This window comes from Paralichthys olivaceus, chromosome 3 (assembly GCF_024713975.1).
Source record: "Paralichthys olivaceus isolate ysfri-2021 chromosome 3, ASM2471397v2, whole genome shotgun sequence".
Taxonomy (NCBI): Eukaryota; Metazoa; Chordata; class Actinopteri; order Pleuronectiformes; family Paralichthyidae; genus Paralichthys; species Paralichthys olivaceus.
In genome coordinates, this window is record NC_091095.1 from 13,534,491 (window position 1) to 13,553,331 (window position 18,841).

Genomic DNA, 18,841 nt, shown 5'->3' on the forward strand with positions numbered 1-18,841 from the left:
AACAACTGGGGCATAAAGATGTTAAAAGGGAAAACAGTATACTTTACTTTACCTATCAGAGTCAGCTTTATCTTGATGCTGCTTCGTATAGGTGCTCTTCTGTTCTTCCCGCTGGTCCAACATGGAGGAATCTGCAGGAGCGACAACCAAGGCCCCCACTATCTGCGACCGTGCCAATTCTGTCATCTGACAGACGGGAATATATGGAGAACAATATTCATATTTATTGTTATTTCCTTGCTGTAACTCAAAAATCTATCAGCTTTTGTTATAAAATGAAGACATGGGCTGTTTTCCAGGCAGAGGGGAAGGCAGTGATTGCTAACCTCCTTGATGTGTCGGGCAGCATCGGCTGTGTACCGTGCTGCCTCAGCCTGTTGACTCATCATCTTAGTAGTTGCCTCCTGGAGGCCTTCCAAAGTCTCTTTTTGGGTCGCTGCCAAACTCTCCTGCAGTTCAGTATGAGCCTGGACGAAACCAAACACACACACAAAAATAAAAGTAGTCATAACATGGACTTGGAAATGAGAGGGAAACAACAATGAATGGGTCTTCAACAAATATACATGTATTTAACTACATAGATATGTGTGTGTCTGTGTGAGAGAGCTCTGCATGTTTATACCCTGGCCACTCTCTGACGATTTTCCTCCAGCTGTAGCTTTGTCCCCAGGGCTTCTCTTTCAGCCTTGATCTTCAGTTCGTAGAGGTCACGCTCATGGCGCTGCTGCTTGGCCTACGGGATCAAAGTTCATATTGCAGCTCATTAAGAACATCAATACAGAATCGTTAGGGCGAGGCAGTAAATCATTGAAATTAAGGCTAAAAAAACCTCTTAAACAGGTTTATCATGTGTTGTGGACACAATAATGTAAAAACCAGAGGAAATTCTTAAATTGTATTTCCATTGATGAGGCTCAGATACTGAAGAATCCAAGACTTAAGTGGTGCCAGTGAACAAATACAACCCTAATTGTTCTACATGATTAATACAGTCTATATGGTTAATATTTTGTATTCTTTGTTAATATGGTAAATGCAGAAATATTATCAACAGTGAGCAGCTAACTTTGTAACTTATACCACAGATACATCTAAAGGTACATTATCATCTTAGTGGGACATCTATCAGAAAGATAATTATAGAATGGGAGTATAATCTAAATTTGAACTTTTTTTTTTACAATAATATAACTTGTGCAAAGCATCGTCACTGTCCAGATACTATTAAAACAACTACTACTACCAATACTTATTATTACTACCATCAGCATCAACACTCTGGTTTACCTTTAGCATTTGTGCCAAATTTGCACTATCCTGCTGAGCCATGGAAACACCTATCAGCCTCTCCATGTCACCCAGCTGTCGGACCGACTCTTCAACAGACTCCAAGTAGTGGAGCTCTGCTGCCATTCGCTGCTGCAGAACAGCAGGTGAATACTGCAGTTCACCTGGGGAGAAGGGAGAAGGTGAGAGAAAGTAATGAAGGGATTTGTTGGTGCCTGATGAGCACCAAAAGAAAACCAACCTTTTCTCTTTTATTTTAACAGGAGCATCCATTTTGTCTACTGTAAATTTCTCTGAGACATATTATCTGTTATTATATCAATATGAGTTATTTACCTGTGGTCCTGGTCTCTACTCTACCACTGCCAGCTGAGGTGCCAGTATCAATGTTATCTGAGCCACCTTGTACAGGCTCATTGAAAGAATCTGCTCCTGGAGGATAACCAGGGTCTGGAGAGCCAGAAGGAGAAGCATGTTTGGGCGTCACCGCTGAAGCGGACATCTTTCCATCCAGCGACGAACTACAAATGCAATGAAAAAGTTATGACATGTTATTTCTCACTGTGGTTTGAAATTAGAACCAAAACAGATCTTCTATTAAATGCATCTGCTTTTTTGAGGGGTGTTGATTCTATACTTTCACAGGTTATGGGGGCTATGTTTATATCTGATAGGATAATTAACAGATATTTCATACCAGTTGTACTGACTGATAATGCTAAACTGTGAAAAGCTGATATTTAACATGTGAATAATGGAACCTGATGTAACAAATGCTACCCTATCAATTTTAAGAATTTTAAAATCACTGACAGTTCTGTGGCTCTACAGAGTGTTTTAAGCACTTTGAACTGAGGGGCAGGTTGACCAAATGATAAAGAACGAGTGGGCTCTGCAAACCCTCAGATTGACTGAGGCAGCATAACCCTGCTGTGAGAGGCCCAGATGATGAATGGCTATATTGTGCTGCTCAGAGATGATTGGAGGCCAAGACGGTGTCAGAGAGATCAGGATACACACTACTTCCCCGTTAAGGATTGTAGACAGTGGAGTCATTCTTCTCCAATGATAGCAATCAAACTCAAAAACGAATCATTATAATAATATGAAGAAGAAGAATACAAAATTGCCATGTTCTCAATGCTTAAACAGTTAGCTGTGCACAGAAAAAGGTTTTAATACAACCTGTCAAAAACCAACAGAACTCTTACAGCACATGAGATGTCCCTAAAGAACTGTTTTTATGTTTTCGTTTTTTTAAGTCACCACCAAAGTAAAACATCAACATACTATGTAAATGGTGCTAAGGAGGCTCTGTCTGTCTGAATGTCTTGCCCTCTTACATACAGGCTCCACAGAATGGCAGGAATCTGCCACCTGGGCTTCAGAGAACCATTAGTGGGCTCAAATGTTGCTACTGGGGACTGAGATTAAAAGAAAAAAAAAAACTCTCTCTCCTTTCCTATGGCAGCAGGCCCAAGCTGCGGAGAAGCTGGCTGACCCGACCAACCACCCTGCTGGCCGCCAAAACAAAATAACCACTGTTTTCTTTCTTGGGTCGAATTGCAGCCTCCTCCTGTTGCTGGGCACTGCACGGCTGCTTAAACCTGTGAGTCCTCAACAGAGCAGCAAGCCACAAGACTGTTTGGACTGGCAGTCCCAACTTGGGCTTTCTTGGTGTTGTTTAGTAATAGGTCATGCCCAGATAAATTAACCTTTGGCTGATTACAGTATATACCAAGTGGAAGTTTTTGAGAGGTTGGAAAAGCAGCAACTGAAAAGAGCCAACGCTGAAAAGATCTCATTCATCCCTGAGTGCTAATAGATTTGAACACTCTATTTCAGATAAGCTTGGAAACAGTGTGACTGGTGTGGCTTTACAGGTTAGTTTCAATGTTACTTAAAACATATTAATCTGAATTAATTGAAAATTTAGGTTTAAATTAAATAATTTAAGAGGAATAAATAAAAAAAAGAGCCAGAAAATAAAGTAAGCCAAGTGGGTGATAGGGTTATTTATACTTGTGGGAACACCACACAACATTCATGAAGTTGGTGTGTGCTTAACAGTGGAACACAGTTTACATGATTCAGTTTGATGCTCTTTCCTGAAAAAAACAACAATCAGACAGGAACCTTGCAGATGGAAAGTTTTTTCAAGTTTGAAACCACTCAAATAAACCAGAAATAAAACCCTCCCTCTCTGATGTTGTCTCTCGAGGATCATTACCTTTGGTGAGGATGCCCTAAACGTTCACTGGAGTGGACACTCCTAGCCTCGCTGTGGGCAGAGCTTTTGTCTGAGCCCTTCTTCCTGGAGTCGGAGGATAAAACCTCTGACGGGGGTGTGCAGGGGCTCCTCCGCTCTTCCACCAAAGTGGCATCACTCTGGTCTGATGTGCCTGTAGAGAAACAAAGTTAGAATGTGCTGCAGACAGATTTGACACTGCAAATGACCATACAGGGGCAATTTAAATTAAATTAAAAATCTAGAAAATTCAGACTCGTAGAAGGACATTGTGCAAAGATACTGATTCTCACCTGTTCTTCTGCTGGAGTACTTTGAGAGGGGTGAGGAGCCAGACGTTGAACCAGAGGAAAGACGTGGTGAGTTAACAGATGAGGATGAATGATGGGAATTGATGCCTCCTCTATTTTTATCATAAGGAGACCTTCTTATCAGCTCCTCAAAGTGACTGTTCACACTGACAGAGAAGGAAGAGAAAAGTGTGAATTTTATTATTATTTAACATATTTAGGATCTTTGTTATAACACAAAAAAACTACATGCAGAAACAGTCTCATGTTTGCATATCCTCCTTATTAAGTTGATATAATTACCCTCCCTCTCAAAAACCCCAAAACATTAGCTTTTCATCTGTGTGACACGAATGCCACCTAGTGTTCACGTCCAGTCTTTCCTTTTACCTTGGTGATTTTGAGTCTCTCTTTAATTGGCCAGTGGCTCTGCTGCTTTGTGATGACGACACAAAATCATCTTCATAGACCGCTGCATCTCCGAGGCCATTTCCAGGGTGATAGGATTGAGGAGAGGGAGAGTTTCTCTCACTTGCTATTGTATCAAGGTGGAAAAACAAAACAGACAAATGAGAAATACTGATGACGTTGTCTTGACGTTGTCAGTCATTATGTGTTGTTGGTATTGCAACAATGTTAATATGAAAAATATTCTGTGTAGGTTTTTAAGTTACATTTGCAATTCTTTAATACAGCATTTTTTTCTTTCTATCTCAACAATTTAAAGAAAGAAAAAATGCACTCTGAAATCTTTCCCTCTAGAGGCACTCACAAGTAAACTGACCTTTAACATGCCCATGAAGGTTCTTGGTGAAAATGTTGATTACGCTTAAAGGGCTTCCTTTGTTCAGCTCTTCCCAGGCCATTTTACTGCCGTCCTGCTGAGCAAATGGGGAGCTGAGAGCTGAGCACTTTGCTGCCTCCCTCTGGAACTCAAACAGCCGCTGGTAATCCCTTCTCTGACCTGCACAGTACTCGGCTGCCTCCAGGTGATCTGCTGGTCGAGATACACGATTGTAGGTGGGGCGGGGAGGGCTGGCTTCATCCTCAGAGAAACTCCCTTCACTCAGTATGGGACCCTCACTGATTGAACCGGCACTTGAGTCGTGGAGATCTGTCTGATTCTCCATCTTGTCATGGCCGCTCCTTTGGGCCATTTTACCAATTATTTCGACCTTTTCCAGGCCGTTGACCAGCGTTCCCCTTTCTTGTGTATAACTGTTGAAAACGGGCCCCGTTCTGTCACCATAATTTCTTTGTGGACTGGTCAGATTGATTTGTACACTCTTCTTTTCTTTCTGTCCGCTGAGGGTTTGCAGATTGCCCACTCCTGGAAGAGCTGTGCAATCATATGAACTATGACCTGTGCTCGTCAAAATCCTCTGGACACTTAATGCAACATCATCATTTTCTGTAGCAGCCGTTTTCTCCCAGCATCCATTGTCAAGATAAGCCTGAGAGGGCTGAGGAGCCAAAATAGCATCCATGTCAACTGAAGTTGCCATACCATAGTTGATTCCTTCCCCAGCAATCTTCCGTGCCTCACTTTCTATACGATTGGAAAGCGATGCGGCTGTGGCCTTGAGGGCCTCAATGCGGGACATCTTGAATTGTGACCTGTTGGTAGGTGCTGTTGCCGGCCGCTGGGTGTGCTTGAGGTTACTGGCAGCCACTTCCGTCTCCAGCAGGAGAAGCTGAGAGAGAAGATGGTCACCATAAGGAGCTAGCGTACTGCCACTGGGTCGAGTTGTGGGTTGAACAGCAGGGCTCAGGCGGTCAGGCTGAAGCAAAGAGGAAACTCCAAAATCCAGATCGTCCCTGCAACAGTGAAAGCAAGAAAGAAAGGTTAAAAAAAAGAGGAAAAAAAGAAAAAGGTATAAACATCTTTAAATTGATGATCAAATCAAGACAAATTTTTAAATCACAAGTCAACCAGATTATTTTTATTTTAACGGCTCATAATCTATTCTGGGTATTTAAACATTTTTTCCTTAACATTAACATCTGCATTCCACAGCAAAAAACAACAAGGTTTATTGCAATATAATCTCTCTTAAAGCCATAGTTTTGAATGAATCTTTTTACAAGCCTGATACATAACTGTTAATGTCAGAGCACAATGAGGCTTGCAAAATCATGACAGTAAACAGACGGAAAACAATAAATCAAATTAATTATAACTCCAAAAACTCAGAGGGCAATAATGTTATGTGCAAAATCATTATACAGTGTAATCTTCATTGTATTATATATAGATTTTATAATATTAATAGTGACTGTTTAAGTGCCCTATGGTGTTTTACTTTAAATCATGTACGAAAATTAGGAGAAAAAAGGCTTCTGGGGGACTTGCAAGGGGTTTCATAAGAAACAAGCATCTGAGAACAAGGAGATGCTCTGTTTGACAGTCAGGTGATTCTACCCAAACTATATTTCTAAGAGATAGAAGACTATGTTCACTTGCAGAGAGTTGTTTGTTTTTCATCTGTGTGTATAATCCGAGTGTGGCGAAGTTGTTATTCTGGTGAGTTAATGAGCAGAACAGAAAGTTTTGTGAGTATTTGTGTGCATGTGTGTACCTGGACAATGGAGGTGGCTGATCATTGAAAGACCTGTCGCTGCTCGAGGGGCTATATGGGGCATCTAGTCTTTTGTTCTCTTTGTCAGATTCTCCAGAGGGCTGGTACATTGGTCTCTGCGGAAGAACACGTAAACAAATGTGTTAAAAACACAGATTTTCTTTCAGTTCTTTTAGAGTTCATTGACATTTCAAAAAGTTAATTCTGCCCAGGTTTCACATTTTGTTAAGATGATAATTTTTTATGTTTGTATGTAGAATACCATTTGACTAGAAGGAGCTGAAGGGTGCATCTGTGTGACGTCCTCGCTGAGCTGGGCCTCCTCCAGCAGCAGTTTGTTGTAGGTCTCCTGTAGTCGCTTTTGTACAGGAGCCACAGGTATGTCGCTGGGAACGACCACTGTTCTAGCGACTTCTTTTTGCTTCCTGTAGAGCTCCTGCAGTCTCTGGTTTCTCCTCTCGGTCTCTTCCCTCAGTGCCCTCTTCTCCTCCGCCTGACGCCTCTTTCTCTCCTCTTGCTGCCGGTTGATGTAGTGCCGAACAGCATCCGCATCATAGTGTCGTTTTTTGTGCCCTGTATCAGTCATGTTGGCAGACTCTGGTCTGTGTGTAGCGGGGCTGGCACTACGACATCCTCTTGAGGAGCTACCTGTGGCTGCAGTAGTTCCCCAAGCAGACATTGGAGTTCTTGTTCGTGACCCTGATCCCCCTCTCCCTCTCCTACCACTGATCCCTCCTCGGGACCTTTGCCGAGCCCTCTCCTCCTTCTCAGCTGCTTTACACTCCAGCTGAAGGTCATCAAGTATTCCCTGAATGTCTGCTGACAAAAGGTCTGTGCTTACACCCACCGGCGCCTTGTCCTGAGCTGCGGACAAGGGGCAAGATGTGGCTGTGGACTGGCTTTTTGATTGCTCGTGGAAACCACTGCGAGGCCTTTCTGTGCTGTTGGGTCGAGATCGTCGACTGGATTTTGAGTGTGGGTCTGAACTGGAGTGGTGATGGGAAGCTGGTGGACATTTACAGAAAGGCAAAATGTTACAATTCTTGCCAGTATTCAATTTGATTAAAGAAAGAAACATACACACAGATAACAGAGTATGCTGCTAAACAGCTAAAACAGAGTCTTCAAGTAATTTGTCATTATGATTAATATCTAATCAGAAGTATGTGTGTACCTAGTTTTTACATTTTTAACTAAAATTCAAAGAACTACTTTGCTGTTTATCTATGATGAATGTCTGTAATAAACAGGTTTATTATAGTTCAAAAAACACTGGATGCTCCAACATGTGACTGCAGGAAATTAAAAAAACATCCTAGACAACTAAAGCACTAGACCCAGACAGAATGCAACTAAATAAGGCTTGGGGGCTGGCTTGCCATGGCAACTCTAATCTGGGCCAAATTGAAGAGTACCATCTAGATTTTACAGTATCTAATCCCTCACTGTGTTTTTTAGAACACAGCCATAGTGTTCTGGCCCACTCTGCTATTCCCCAGAGTACACCGACTGCAGTGGGAGTCACTGCTGAAGAAAAATCAGGCCATTTCTAATTGTGCATCCAACCAGAACAACCAGTCGATCTCTATTCCTTCCGGTCAATGGTACCCAGTAAACATGTAGCTAGAGAATACAGACGTAGAAATAGGCGGAAGTGTGTGTTTGTGTGTGTAAATGTGAGAGATAGAAATCGAAAGTGTGAGTGCCAGAGCAGCTACAGACGCTTCATTTATTGATATTATTTTGTCTGGCTCTATTGTCAGTCTTCATGTAAAACTGTGGGCCTCTTTTATATATTAACAGAAACGTAACATAACAGATTTAAGTAAAAATGAGGACAAGTGAGTCTAACAGATTGAAAGTCTGGAGAAAAACATAATTTACACCTCAGTGAATCTTATCCAATGGGACATAAATAATGCAGAGAAGACATTTTTGACACAAAGCTGAGACGTTTTCAGTCGCTCTTTAAATCCTAGTTGAAAGTTAATCGCCTTTGCTGTCTATGTCCTTTTTTTTTCTTTCTACTCCAAGAAAACCATTGGACAAATGATGGCAGCAGAGATAAATGGGTTATATGTCAGCTGAGTCGGCTGTTAGTATCATACGATTTGCTAACACAGCAAAATAAGAGAGGGTTGTAGTAGAATGTTTAAGAGGGTAAGAGCTTAAAGTCTCCAGGTCCCACCTGTTCTACTCAGTCCATCAAATGGATGGGATCTGTCGTCTTCCCTCGGCAGCTGCGGAACAGGACCCAGTACCATCTTCACCAGCTTCTGGCCGTCCCGCCACGACGCAGGGCTGATCACTGTAGAGGAGGAGAAACACCCATGATGTGGTTGATGAAGAGCACTGCAATTCATTATAGCTCACACTGACCTCATGGAACATTTGTTAGCATATAATGTAGATAACAAGACACATCACCAAGTAATACCGGAGAGAGGAAGAGATATGAAGAAAAGCATTTGATAAACAAAGGGCAGAGATTAAGCAGGACAAAGTGTAAATGGTCACCTCACCCAAACCTAATAATAAGAAAAAGAACATATACATTTGATTTTATTCCACAGAGCTTTGTTGTCTCTCAGCCCAGTGCAATGAGTATTAACAGTATTATCTCTTTTCACTTTGACTGTATTATTCAACAGAGCAGTTGCTGGTAATGAAACTGTACATCCACTAACTAAGCAGCTGTTTGTCCTGGGACGACAAGCCAACTGAACCTGGCCACAGATTTCAGGGAGCTATTTTTAGCACTGTGCCAGCATGAAACAGAACCCAGGCAGAGACATGAGGAGAAACAAAAGTTGGAAGAAACTCATGAAGACACTAAGAACAGGGTGAAAGAGAGATGGAACACAGGATATTGGCACATTATTTTATGTGAGATGAGCACACCATGCTCACATCTTTATGTACCAAACAAAGCCTTTGTTTATGCCCAGGTCTGCACAGACTGAGAGGTCAAAATAGCTAGTGATCATGTTTACATGTGTGCCTTCGGAAGAATCTGTGTAAATGAGGAGAGGTTTGTTTTCTCAGCTGAAAGAGAAAGGCAATAAATCTTCTGTGTGGGCATCTGTAACTACTTGCTGGTCACAAACTGCACGTCATACATACTGGGCATTTTTTCAGGGATTACAGTCTTAACCAACCTCATCAGCCAGTAACAGCTCTAGTTCATGTACTAGAACACACACAGGCCTCGTAATGGGACAACTGTGTTCAAGGAAAGAACACACCAAATACTGAAATCCAAAAACTGGTCTTTGCTGTCTGTTTGAGGTTATAACTGTGATACAATCAATGTGTTTAAAATCACCAAAAGACTACGATGGGATGAAATAAGCAAGAACATGGGTTCAGGGTAAAATTAAAACAAAACTTATATTATATAAATAAAGGTTAAGATAAGAATCAGAATGTATCCGTCACAGACATTTAAACAGCAAAGCCTCTAATCACACGGATGGTTCAACACTTGGGGTTCTTGGTTTTGGAGCATATTCACTGACCCGCAACAAAATCCTGCCATACTGTCACACATGCTTAGCTTTCCTCATGTCACTAATTAAAAATAGATCAGAGGGCGGGTTGGCCCTCATACATAAAAGAAGATTATTATACCTGGTTTTGCATTTAGGTCAGAGGCAGGGGCAGCTCTGTGGACCTTCCTGGTTGGTTTGGGGGGCCTCCTCTCTTTGGACCTGTCTGCTCGCTCTTCCCTCTGCTGCTGATGCCTCGATCTGGTGCTCTCTGTACATAGTCGACACAGGAAGAGAATTAACCACAAAAATAATCAACTGGCATACAGTTCTCAAAATAAACAGTTGGCTGAAACAAACAAACAAAATCAGATATTGCTTCAAAGATGCTGAGCATAGTTACAACAGATCAATACAAATCTATGTTTTCCATATACTCTAGACTTTATTTGTGCAGTCGATCCAATTTGATTTTTCAGTGCAGATTGTCAGAATGATGCATTCATGAATTTTTTTTATCCAATGAAAATTTTCAGAGAGCTCTCTATACTCAATACTATAGGGAATGAACAAAGACCCAAGCATTTCAAAGATCACCCATCGCTGCCATTTTCAACATACAGTCCAATTCAGAGATGCTGTTACAAGGAGAGCTGTGGCTTCCTGGCCAAAGCAGAAATTCTACAAAAAATTAATAAGAGCTATGAGAAGAAATGTTTGTGATGTGTGCTTACCAGCAAACTGTCTTGACAGGTCCCTGTATACATCTCTGCTGAGGTTAAGAAACTCCTCCTCCTTCCACACTTTCCCATCAGGGGTCCGAATCTTTGTCTCAGTACTGTTGAACCCTGAGAGTAAAAGGAGAGAAGATTCAACCTGCAGCCCAGGGTTTCCCAATAAATGGCTGAAATCTGCATCCTCAAAACACTTGGCTATTTGAGAAAGTTAAAAGTGAGCGGCAGTCTTATAGTTACCTTTGTATATAGGTGCAGGCGGTGCAGCTGCTACTTTCCTTATTGTGGCTGTTGGCATGTTGTTGGTACCAGGTCTGTTAGTCTCGACAGCTGCCACAATAGGCTGCTCCAAAAAACCCAGCAGCTTCTCTCTCTCTGCAGCCTCCTCCAAATGTTGCCTCTGCCTTCGAATACGCTCTTTGAGCTTCTCCAGTTTATCATCAGGCTGATGTCGCCTTAGGTTTTCCAGGCGCTGAGAAGCTGAGCCAGGGCTGGTGGAGGGAGTGTTCTCCCCTCGGGGTACAGAACCTGGGGCTGGAGCTAGACACGGGCTTGACTGTTGGCTGTCCATGCCAAGTTGTGCTTTGGGGGTGCTATCCTCCTCAGCCCCCTCCCTTAAAGGAGCTCTTACATCGGTGAGATGTGAATGGATTCCATTCGTTTTCAGGGTGTCCAGGGCTGGCTGATCATTGAGGTAGCGGACCTTGGTGCTCTCCAGAGCTGAGGAGTGTGTGCTGTCCAGGTCCCTGTCTGTCTGCTTGTCTCTGGTGTCCCTCTGGTAGACCAGCTGGCTGAGCAAAGGATCTGAGGATGGGTATGAAGACCCTGGCACTGACTGCAGGCTGAAGGACTCCAGCTGAGAGGATGGATGTGGTGGAGGGGTGGTCCCTCTGGAGACAAACCAGATTACAAGGGATCAGGAAGAGGATCAAGATTTACTCTTAATTTACTGAGTGTACTGAATAAAACATTCATGAGTAGTCAAAGGGTATAGGAGGAGGAAAAGACATCTACTCAAGATGTCACTTTAGTTTAATGATGAATAAAAATTTTAAGCAGTGAGTTTAATGTTTTATTTTAAAATTATGGTGATGAAAATCTTACACATTCACACTGACAGACGGGATTGTAGAATATTACGAGTGAATATCCAAGTACAATAACATTAAAAGGGGTCTGAATGCCACAGACTCTTTTTTTAATATGCAGGAAAAAGTAAAGCAGAAACAATTCAGACAGCTCATTTCAAATACGTGTCTGATCTAATAACTAAAATTCAAACACAGACATTGTTCGCAAAAAAATATTTCAACTAATATAATTTACTGTGAATGTGCAACATATGTGCATTTAAAAGCAAGTAATTCTGTAACCCTGAGTAACAAAGCATCAAAGTTCTGAAGTGTTGCAAAGCCTTGAGACCTAAGTATCTGTAAGCCATTCAGCCACAGGTAGTTAAGTGGAGATGTCAAGAACATATGTTCTGTGAGTAGAAGTCTTGAAAATCAGAGCATTGGTGGACTGAGTTATTTAGGTGAAAGGGCTCTTCTGATGTGTCACATTTAAACAAGCACCTGACACATGATGCCAGTAAAAATATCACAGGCCAGGTGGGCAATAAATAGTGTCTTATTCCCTGTCACTGTACAGGACACACACACACAACACTGAATAACTGCAGTGGTATCATTTATTTCCATATCATTTAAAATACTGATATCATAATAACAATATTAGTATGCATAAAAGCTTAAGCTTTTTGCTTTATTTTCATAGAAGATCTGGAGAAAGCAATTATTACAAATGAGGAGAGACAGAGAGATGTGACTAAGGATGTTTCATAAATGCATTATAGTGCAGTATTCATACCTGTATGAGGCCAGTGGTTCCCTGAACTCCACACAGTTGTTCCTGCAGACATTGCTGTCCTGGGTGGTATTTCGCAGTGGGCTGCGTGAGCTGCTCTTTTCTGGACTCTGCTGACTTCGCCCTCTGCGCTTTGAAGACCCTCTGTTAGCTTGCTGCCCATCTGACAACAGAGAGGGCAATGTTAAAATAGTTGTGGATATAAGAATATAAATTAACTATTTATAATGCTAATTTGCTAAAATGCAGCTTTACATTTTGGAATTACTCACCTCTGTAGTGGACAGTCCTGGACGTTTTTTCCTTGGGGGGGTCCATGACTGAGTCCAAGAGAACCCCAGTGCCTGGAACTGCCTCTATATGGTTTTCTATATGCCGCAACTGCCCAGAGAAAGTACATGTCAGCCTCCTTGGATTATGTGAGCACAAAAAGGAGCTATATATCAATATTAGATATCGCAAAATGTACTTCATCACTTCTATTTGTATAGCCCATTTTTCATAAATTGTTGTATAGCCCATATTCACAAATCACAATTTGTCTCATAGGGCTTAACAAGGTGTGACATCCCCTGACATGTCCTTAACCTTCAAGTAGAGTACAAAGTAATTCTATCTGAACAGAGTCATTTAGCTGAACACTCTTCCTATCATACTTACAGCAGCTTTGGACTGAGCCAAACTTTTCCATGCAGTTGTCAGCTCTGACAAAGAGGAAGAGAATAAAAATCCATTATGACACGTGAGAATCTCCTGCTATGCAAAAAAACACGAAACATCGAAATTGTGAATTTCAAATTAAGTAATTATAATAACTGAGCATAAACATTACTACAATTTTACTAGAATTTATTACACACCTGTCCCAATATTATGATCGGTGACAGACACCTTAGTCCTCCTGCTGCTCCTCATCTCTTCCATTCACCTGTACCCAAAATTAAACAGGCAAATAATTAAGAAAAATTTGAAGGTAAAGACAAATGAGAGATCAACAGAAAAATGTATAAAATGTATCAATCTCGTACTATTCCAGAACGATCTGCAGACAAATGAAGTGATATATCACAATCAGGTAATACCGAAACAAGGAATAACAAACACAAAAAGCATTAAGCATTTTCAAACAACAAATTGACTTGGACAGAAAAAAGTGTTAGACAATAATAAGAGTGTTAGACAATAATAAGAGCGAGCTTCAACTCACGCCAGCCCGTTGACAGCAGATTATTTTCACCCTGCCATTTAAAACAGGTTCTACAGCAGAACATTCCTCAATAGATTTCTATGAGAAGACTGTGACACGTCAGCCATGTGATGTTTACTTTAAACACCTGCAAAGCTGAGTACAAGAGTGTGGTCCCACCTAGAAACTGCTCTCCTAAAGCCAGGAACAAGTGTTTGGTTCTACTTAGGAAAAAGTCTCCCTGAGTAAACACTGTGTTAGTTAATCATATCACCTTTAACATTCTGTGAGTCATAAGTAGTTTCCCACAAGTTCTTTAGGAGTCAAACTTACTCATATAACTATCACATGACACAGCCCTGAGGTGATCACATCACACTGAGTGCAAACAGGAAGGAAACTAATGTTTCTGCATCAGCAGCATTTCTTAGCAACAGCGCTCTATGTTAACTCATAGGTATACACCAATGACTTCCACATACACCAATGAGCAAACCAGATAGTGTTAATTGAATTATGTTTACCAAATCTGACAGCAGACATACTAAACATTTGGTGAGAGTTTATATCCAACTCTACTTTGCACAATCCAGTCTCTAGTGTTGACTTACAACATATTGCACAATCCCTCCCCTGGTGCTTATAGTATATTTTTTTACATTTAATTTGTTTCATATTTATAAATATACACACTTGCACATACACAACAGCAAGTCCCTTGTATGTGAAAACCTGCTTGGCAATAACACCCGATTCTAACATAATGTAACGTTAAATGTAATGTTATTAAAATTAAGACTATGGATTTAAACTTTAGAGTGCAGACGCCACGACACTTCCATGTAAAAAGCCAAATAATCGTCAGTAAAGAATGTTTGTACAGACAAATGCTCTGATGTTCTCTCCAGTCGTCAGCTGATTACCAACCAAAGAGTCTTCAAGCAGCAAGCTTGATCCCGGACCGTAGCACCGTACACCGGTTTTCTGTTGCTTTCGTTTTTGTAAAGTTCAATAAAAACCAAAAGTATTTCGAGTTTAGAAACTTGTCAGGAGGGAGGTGACGCCACCAGCGACATGTCAGGGGACGACAGGACCAAGGCAGGAGAGCGTTGAGCGACAAAAACCCCACAAGTTTTGCCGGTGGAGTCCCGAGTTCTGTCCATTAAAAGCGAATACCTACAATCCAAGATGGCTAATCTACTTCTTTGCTCCAATAACAGCAGGAGTGGTCCATGGCTGCCACCTATGTGTGGGCGCCACATTTCAAACCCATGAGTGTAGAGACTTGTGTTAAAACTGGGGATCATCGGAGTCACCACAGCACAAACAGCTGCTCCACACACAGCTCAGGGAACGAAGAGAAACGTCACCCTCTTCACCGTGAAGAGATGAAGTCTCGACACCGGTTCTATTGACATCACCTTCAATCACCTCCTCCTCAGCGAATTAAATCAATCTTTTGTAACTTCACATCCACATGACGTCACAGTGATGTCCCCGGATACGTCCCCGACAAGTTAAACTCTCGATCAGTCATTTAATATGTTTTTAACATTAACAGAGAGGCTGGAATAAGTCGTTTCACCCCGATGAAGGATCTGGATGTGTAAAGGGGATAATCTGTCATTGGTGCTGTTACTATTAAGCACGCCCATCTATTATGAGACTTAATTCAACAGCAGGTCATGTCTGTGCAACTCATATCACAGAGAAATAAGCTGTGAGGGGCTGCGACTGAAACACCGTGTCCAGGAAATACTCACAACACAATCCATCGTTTATCTACTTTCGGGTGTGAACCGACAACCTTTGTATTCTTATCTTTTCTGGACCTGACTGTTATTTCGCACCACCTCAACTTTTTATTATAACCATGTTTGCTTTTCTGGCGCAATCGCTGCATGTCAAAAGATTGTGTCTCCCACTCATTTTAACATCTGACTTCGAGATGGCTTGTTTCCAAATGCTTTCGATCCAGGGAATAGTCGGGGCCGCCGCCAACTCGGGAGTTTGTCAACTAGTCACAAACACCGCTTTTACGAGACATAACACGTACCTTTAGTGAAGCGATCCCAGGTGTCTAAATGTCCACATTCATGCTGATGTCCTCATGATAACTTCCTAACTTCTCCGGGCTGCTTCAGTTTCGATCAGCTGTCTGTTTGCTAACGTTAGCGTTAGCCGGCTAACGTTAGCAAACCAATGCTAGCTCGCAGTTGTGCCAACTAAGCTAGCAACTTTTTCTAGCGACATGCAGCCATTGTTGTCGTCCCGGCGAGTGTCCTGGTGATCGGGTTCAGAGCTCAGACGACACACGCCGAGAAGGAGGTGTCGCTACCCGCCTCTGAAGTTACCTTTCCCGGGTTACTGTTGATGTTTCTCAACGGAGAAACTGGAGTATCCAGGACGGGTTAATCACTGAGACACCGAGATATCGCGAGAGTTGGACGACGTCAAATATCGGGAAGGCCCCCACCCCACACATACACACACATAATAATAATACTAATACTACTACAACTTTATTTGTATAGCGCCAAATCATAATATACATTTTCTCAAGGCACTTTACATAGAAGGTCAAGACCTTAAAATCACAACAACAACAATACTAATAATATATGGTATAATATATAACAACATGTCGATCACCACACTCATAGATTATTATTATTATCAGAATCAGAATCGGAATAGTCTATTAAGTCACAGCATCAGCATGAATTTAAAACATTAAATACAGGATATTTACTGAATTGTTTAAAAGACTCCATATATGATCGGTGCTGTATTTCAATAAACAGTATTTGTAGGTAACATTTGCCTAGAGGCACTTTTTTTCTGTATTTGCTTCAGCAATATAATATTTCAAATTAGGAATGGCGATATAATATGTAGAGGAAGATGGAACATTTATTTTATTTTTATATAACAATCATACGAAAGACTGAAATAGAGACAATTACACGGGGCAATAAATAAAAAATGTAACGATTAAAACTATATATGAGAGAACAATTAAAATAGAATAAAAAACATAAAATAGGTAACACGTGAAAAGTTGAGGGCTCTGCATTCCAGGTTTCACTGGTTTGGTGTTGTTTAAAGAAATAACAATTTTTATTGGGAATTTACATTCTTAAAAGTGCTAAATTGAATCCATTAACACAGAGAACAGTTAATGAGCAAAACGAGTGACTTTATCAATACATTTCATGTGCGGTTACTGCCACCTAGCGGGGACTACTGGTTATCACACACAGACACACACTTTGAAAGCTCCATTCATCCGCTACATGACGTGAGCCCACTGCTCATCAAGTCATTTCAATTCGTAATGATATTGTTTTTTGTTATTAATGTTCCCTCATTCGACTGATTTTACTTAGGGTGGAGTTAGAATCCTGTTTTTATTTGCACCGAATTGAGTGCACACACTTTTGATTACAGTGAGTGTGTGAGTGTGTGTGTGTGTGCGTGTGTGTGTGTCTGTGTGTAGGCATGTGTGTGTGTGTGTGTGTTTGTGTGTGTGTGTGTGTGTGTGCTCACTCTTACAACAGGTGAGCCATAAAATGATAAAGTGCAGCAGCCTGTTATTACGAGCATAAAGGCTTCCAGGTCATGGCTGCCTCTTTGACCATCCAGGAGGAGGCAACAAGTAGCTTCCCCGTGGACCACTGTGCTGCTGACTTGTGGAAGAGAACAAATAAATGGTTACATGAATGTGTCACACAACAACACAACAACGTCAGCAGGGCGAAAAAAAGGAAAATGAATGCAGGGTGTGGCAACAGGTGGGTGTTTGAAATATCATAATATTATGACCCTCAACAGGATATGGACCAATGTACCTGGGGCGAGTTTCCTGATTCCACTTGCAGTAAGTCTCTGGCTGACAGCCATACCTGCTGACCCACTTGATACTCCGGGGCTGGTGTCCTATGGTGGTCAGCGATACGTCAATTATGTTCCGTGGTCCGTACGATGGCAGCCCGGGCTTCTCAACAGACCCGGCGGTCATGCTGAAGATGGGCCTGGACCGATGGCACACCGATCTCAGCCTCCTGATTAGGGAAAAGAGGGGGTTGGAAGCCCAGGGAAACCATGAATGGTGACATACCTGTGGCAGAACTGATTAGGAAGTTATGGGCATATTCCTAACATGGCAGATGGGTGGACCAGGAGGCTGGAAGAGCTGCAACACACCTCAGGGATGCCTCCAAATCCTGATTTGTGCGCTCTGTCTGACTGTTGGTTTGGGGATGATCTGGGGACCCCGGTCTGAGACGATGTCTGAGGGGATTCCGTGGAGGCTGAAATGATGTCTGACGCACCAACAGGTCAGCTGTGCCCAATGCTGCGGGGAGCTGATTCAGAGGAAAAAAATGGACAGCCTTGGAGAATCGATCAACAATGGTTAAAATGACCGTATTACCCTCTGATGGTGGCAACCCCGTCACAAAGTCCACCACTATGTGAGACCAGGGCTGGTGAGGGACAGGTAAGGGACGTAGGAGGCCAGCCCGGAGCTCGGTTGGAGGACTTGCTTCGGGCACAGACAGAGCAGGCGGCAACAAACTCCCTGGTGTCAGCACTCATGGACGGCCACCAGAAGCGCTGCTGAAGGAGGGAGAGTGTCCGATGATATCCTGGATGACCCCATTGTTGCACAGGAGACCTCAGGGACGTGGGGACAAAAAGGTGATCTGGTGGACAGTCGTCAAGTGGTGAAGACCCTCTTGATCTCCCACCTGGCTGCTCCAACCACACAGGCGGGCTGAAGGATCTTATCTGACGGGGTCTCTTTAACTACAGGTGCAATCTGACTGGACAGGGCTTCAGGCTTTACATTTCAGGACCCAGGACAGTAGGTGAGGGTGAAGTGGAACCTCCCCAGGAACAGAGACCACAGAGCCTGACGACTATTGAGCCTACGTGCAGAATGAAGATAAGCCAGGTTCTTATGGTCAGTCCAAACTATGAAAGGATGTACTGCACCTTCCAACCAATGTCTCCACTCCTGCACGGTAGCACAACCGCAAGAAGCTCCCTGTTCCCCATATCGTAATTCATCTGTGCAGGTGTGAGGTGCAGGGGTGGAGCTTCTGATCCTCAGGAGACACTGGGAGAGGATGTACCAACTCCTGTGTCCAGGTTTTT

The 18,841-nt window shown here is 42.3% G+C and overlaps 1 protein-coding gene across 3 annotated transcripts in view; it reads right to left on the reverse strand.

Moving 5' to 3' along the window:
• The window catches only part of cep350 (centrosomal protein 350), a 31,784-nt gene extending 15,667 nt beyond the window's left edge, over nt 1-16,117 (reverse strand). For 2 of the 3 annotated variants that reach the window (XM_020080984.2, XM_020080982.2), the window contains exons 1-20: nt 15,738-16,117; nt 13,356-13,423; nt 13,156-13,199; nt 12,768-12,876; nt 12,499-12,658; nt 10,870-11,519; nt 10,630-10,743; nt 10,038-10,166; nt 8,596-8,715; nt 6,670-7,412; nt 6,408-6,523; nt 4,613-5,646; nt 4,219-4,363; nt 3,832-3,995; nt 3,521-3,692; nt 1,627-1,811; nt 1,291-1,454; nt 626-736; nt 327-467; nt 53-186 (exon numbers count right to left, since the gene is read on the reverse strand). In XM_020080984.2, the coding sequence (XP_019936543.2) occupies nt 53-186; nt 327-467; nt 626-736; nt 1,291-1,454; nt 1,627-1,811; nt 3,521-3,692; nt 3,832-3,995; nt 4,219-4,363; nt 4,613-5,646; nt 6,408-6,523; nt 6,670-7,412; nt 8,596-8,715; nt 10,038-10,166; nt 10,630-10,743; nt 10,870-11,519; nt 12,499-12,658; nt 12,768-12,876; nt 13,156-13,199; nt 13,356-13,419 (4,499 nt within the window). In that variant the 5' untranslated portion in view covers nt 13,420-13,423; nt 15,738-16,117. Of the gene's footprint in view, nt 1-52; nt 187-326; nt 468-625; nt 737-1,290; nt 1,455-1,626; nt 1,812-3,520; nt 3,693-3,831; nt 3,996-4,218; nt 4,364-4,612; nt 5,647-6,407; nt 6,524-6,669; nt 7,413-8,595; nt 8,716-10,037; nt 10,167-10,629; nt 10,744-10,869; nt 11,520-12,498; nt 12,659-12,767; nt 12,877-13,155; nt 13,200-13,355; nt 13,424-14,608; nt 14,904-15,737 lie in introns of those variants that run through there. The other variant, XM_020080983.2, reaches the window with a different exon arrangement.
• Nucleotides 16,118-18,841: the final 2,724 nt, after the last annotated feature.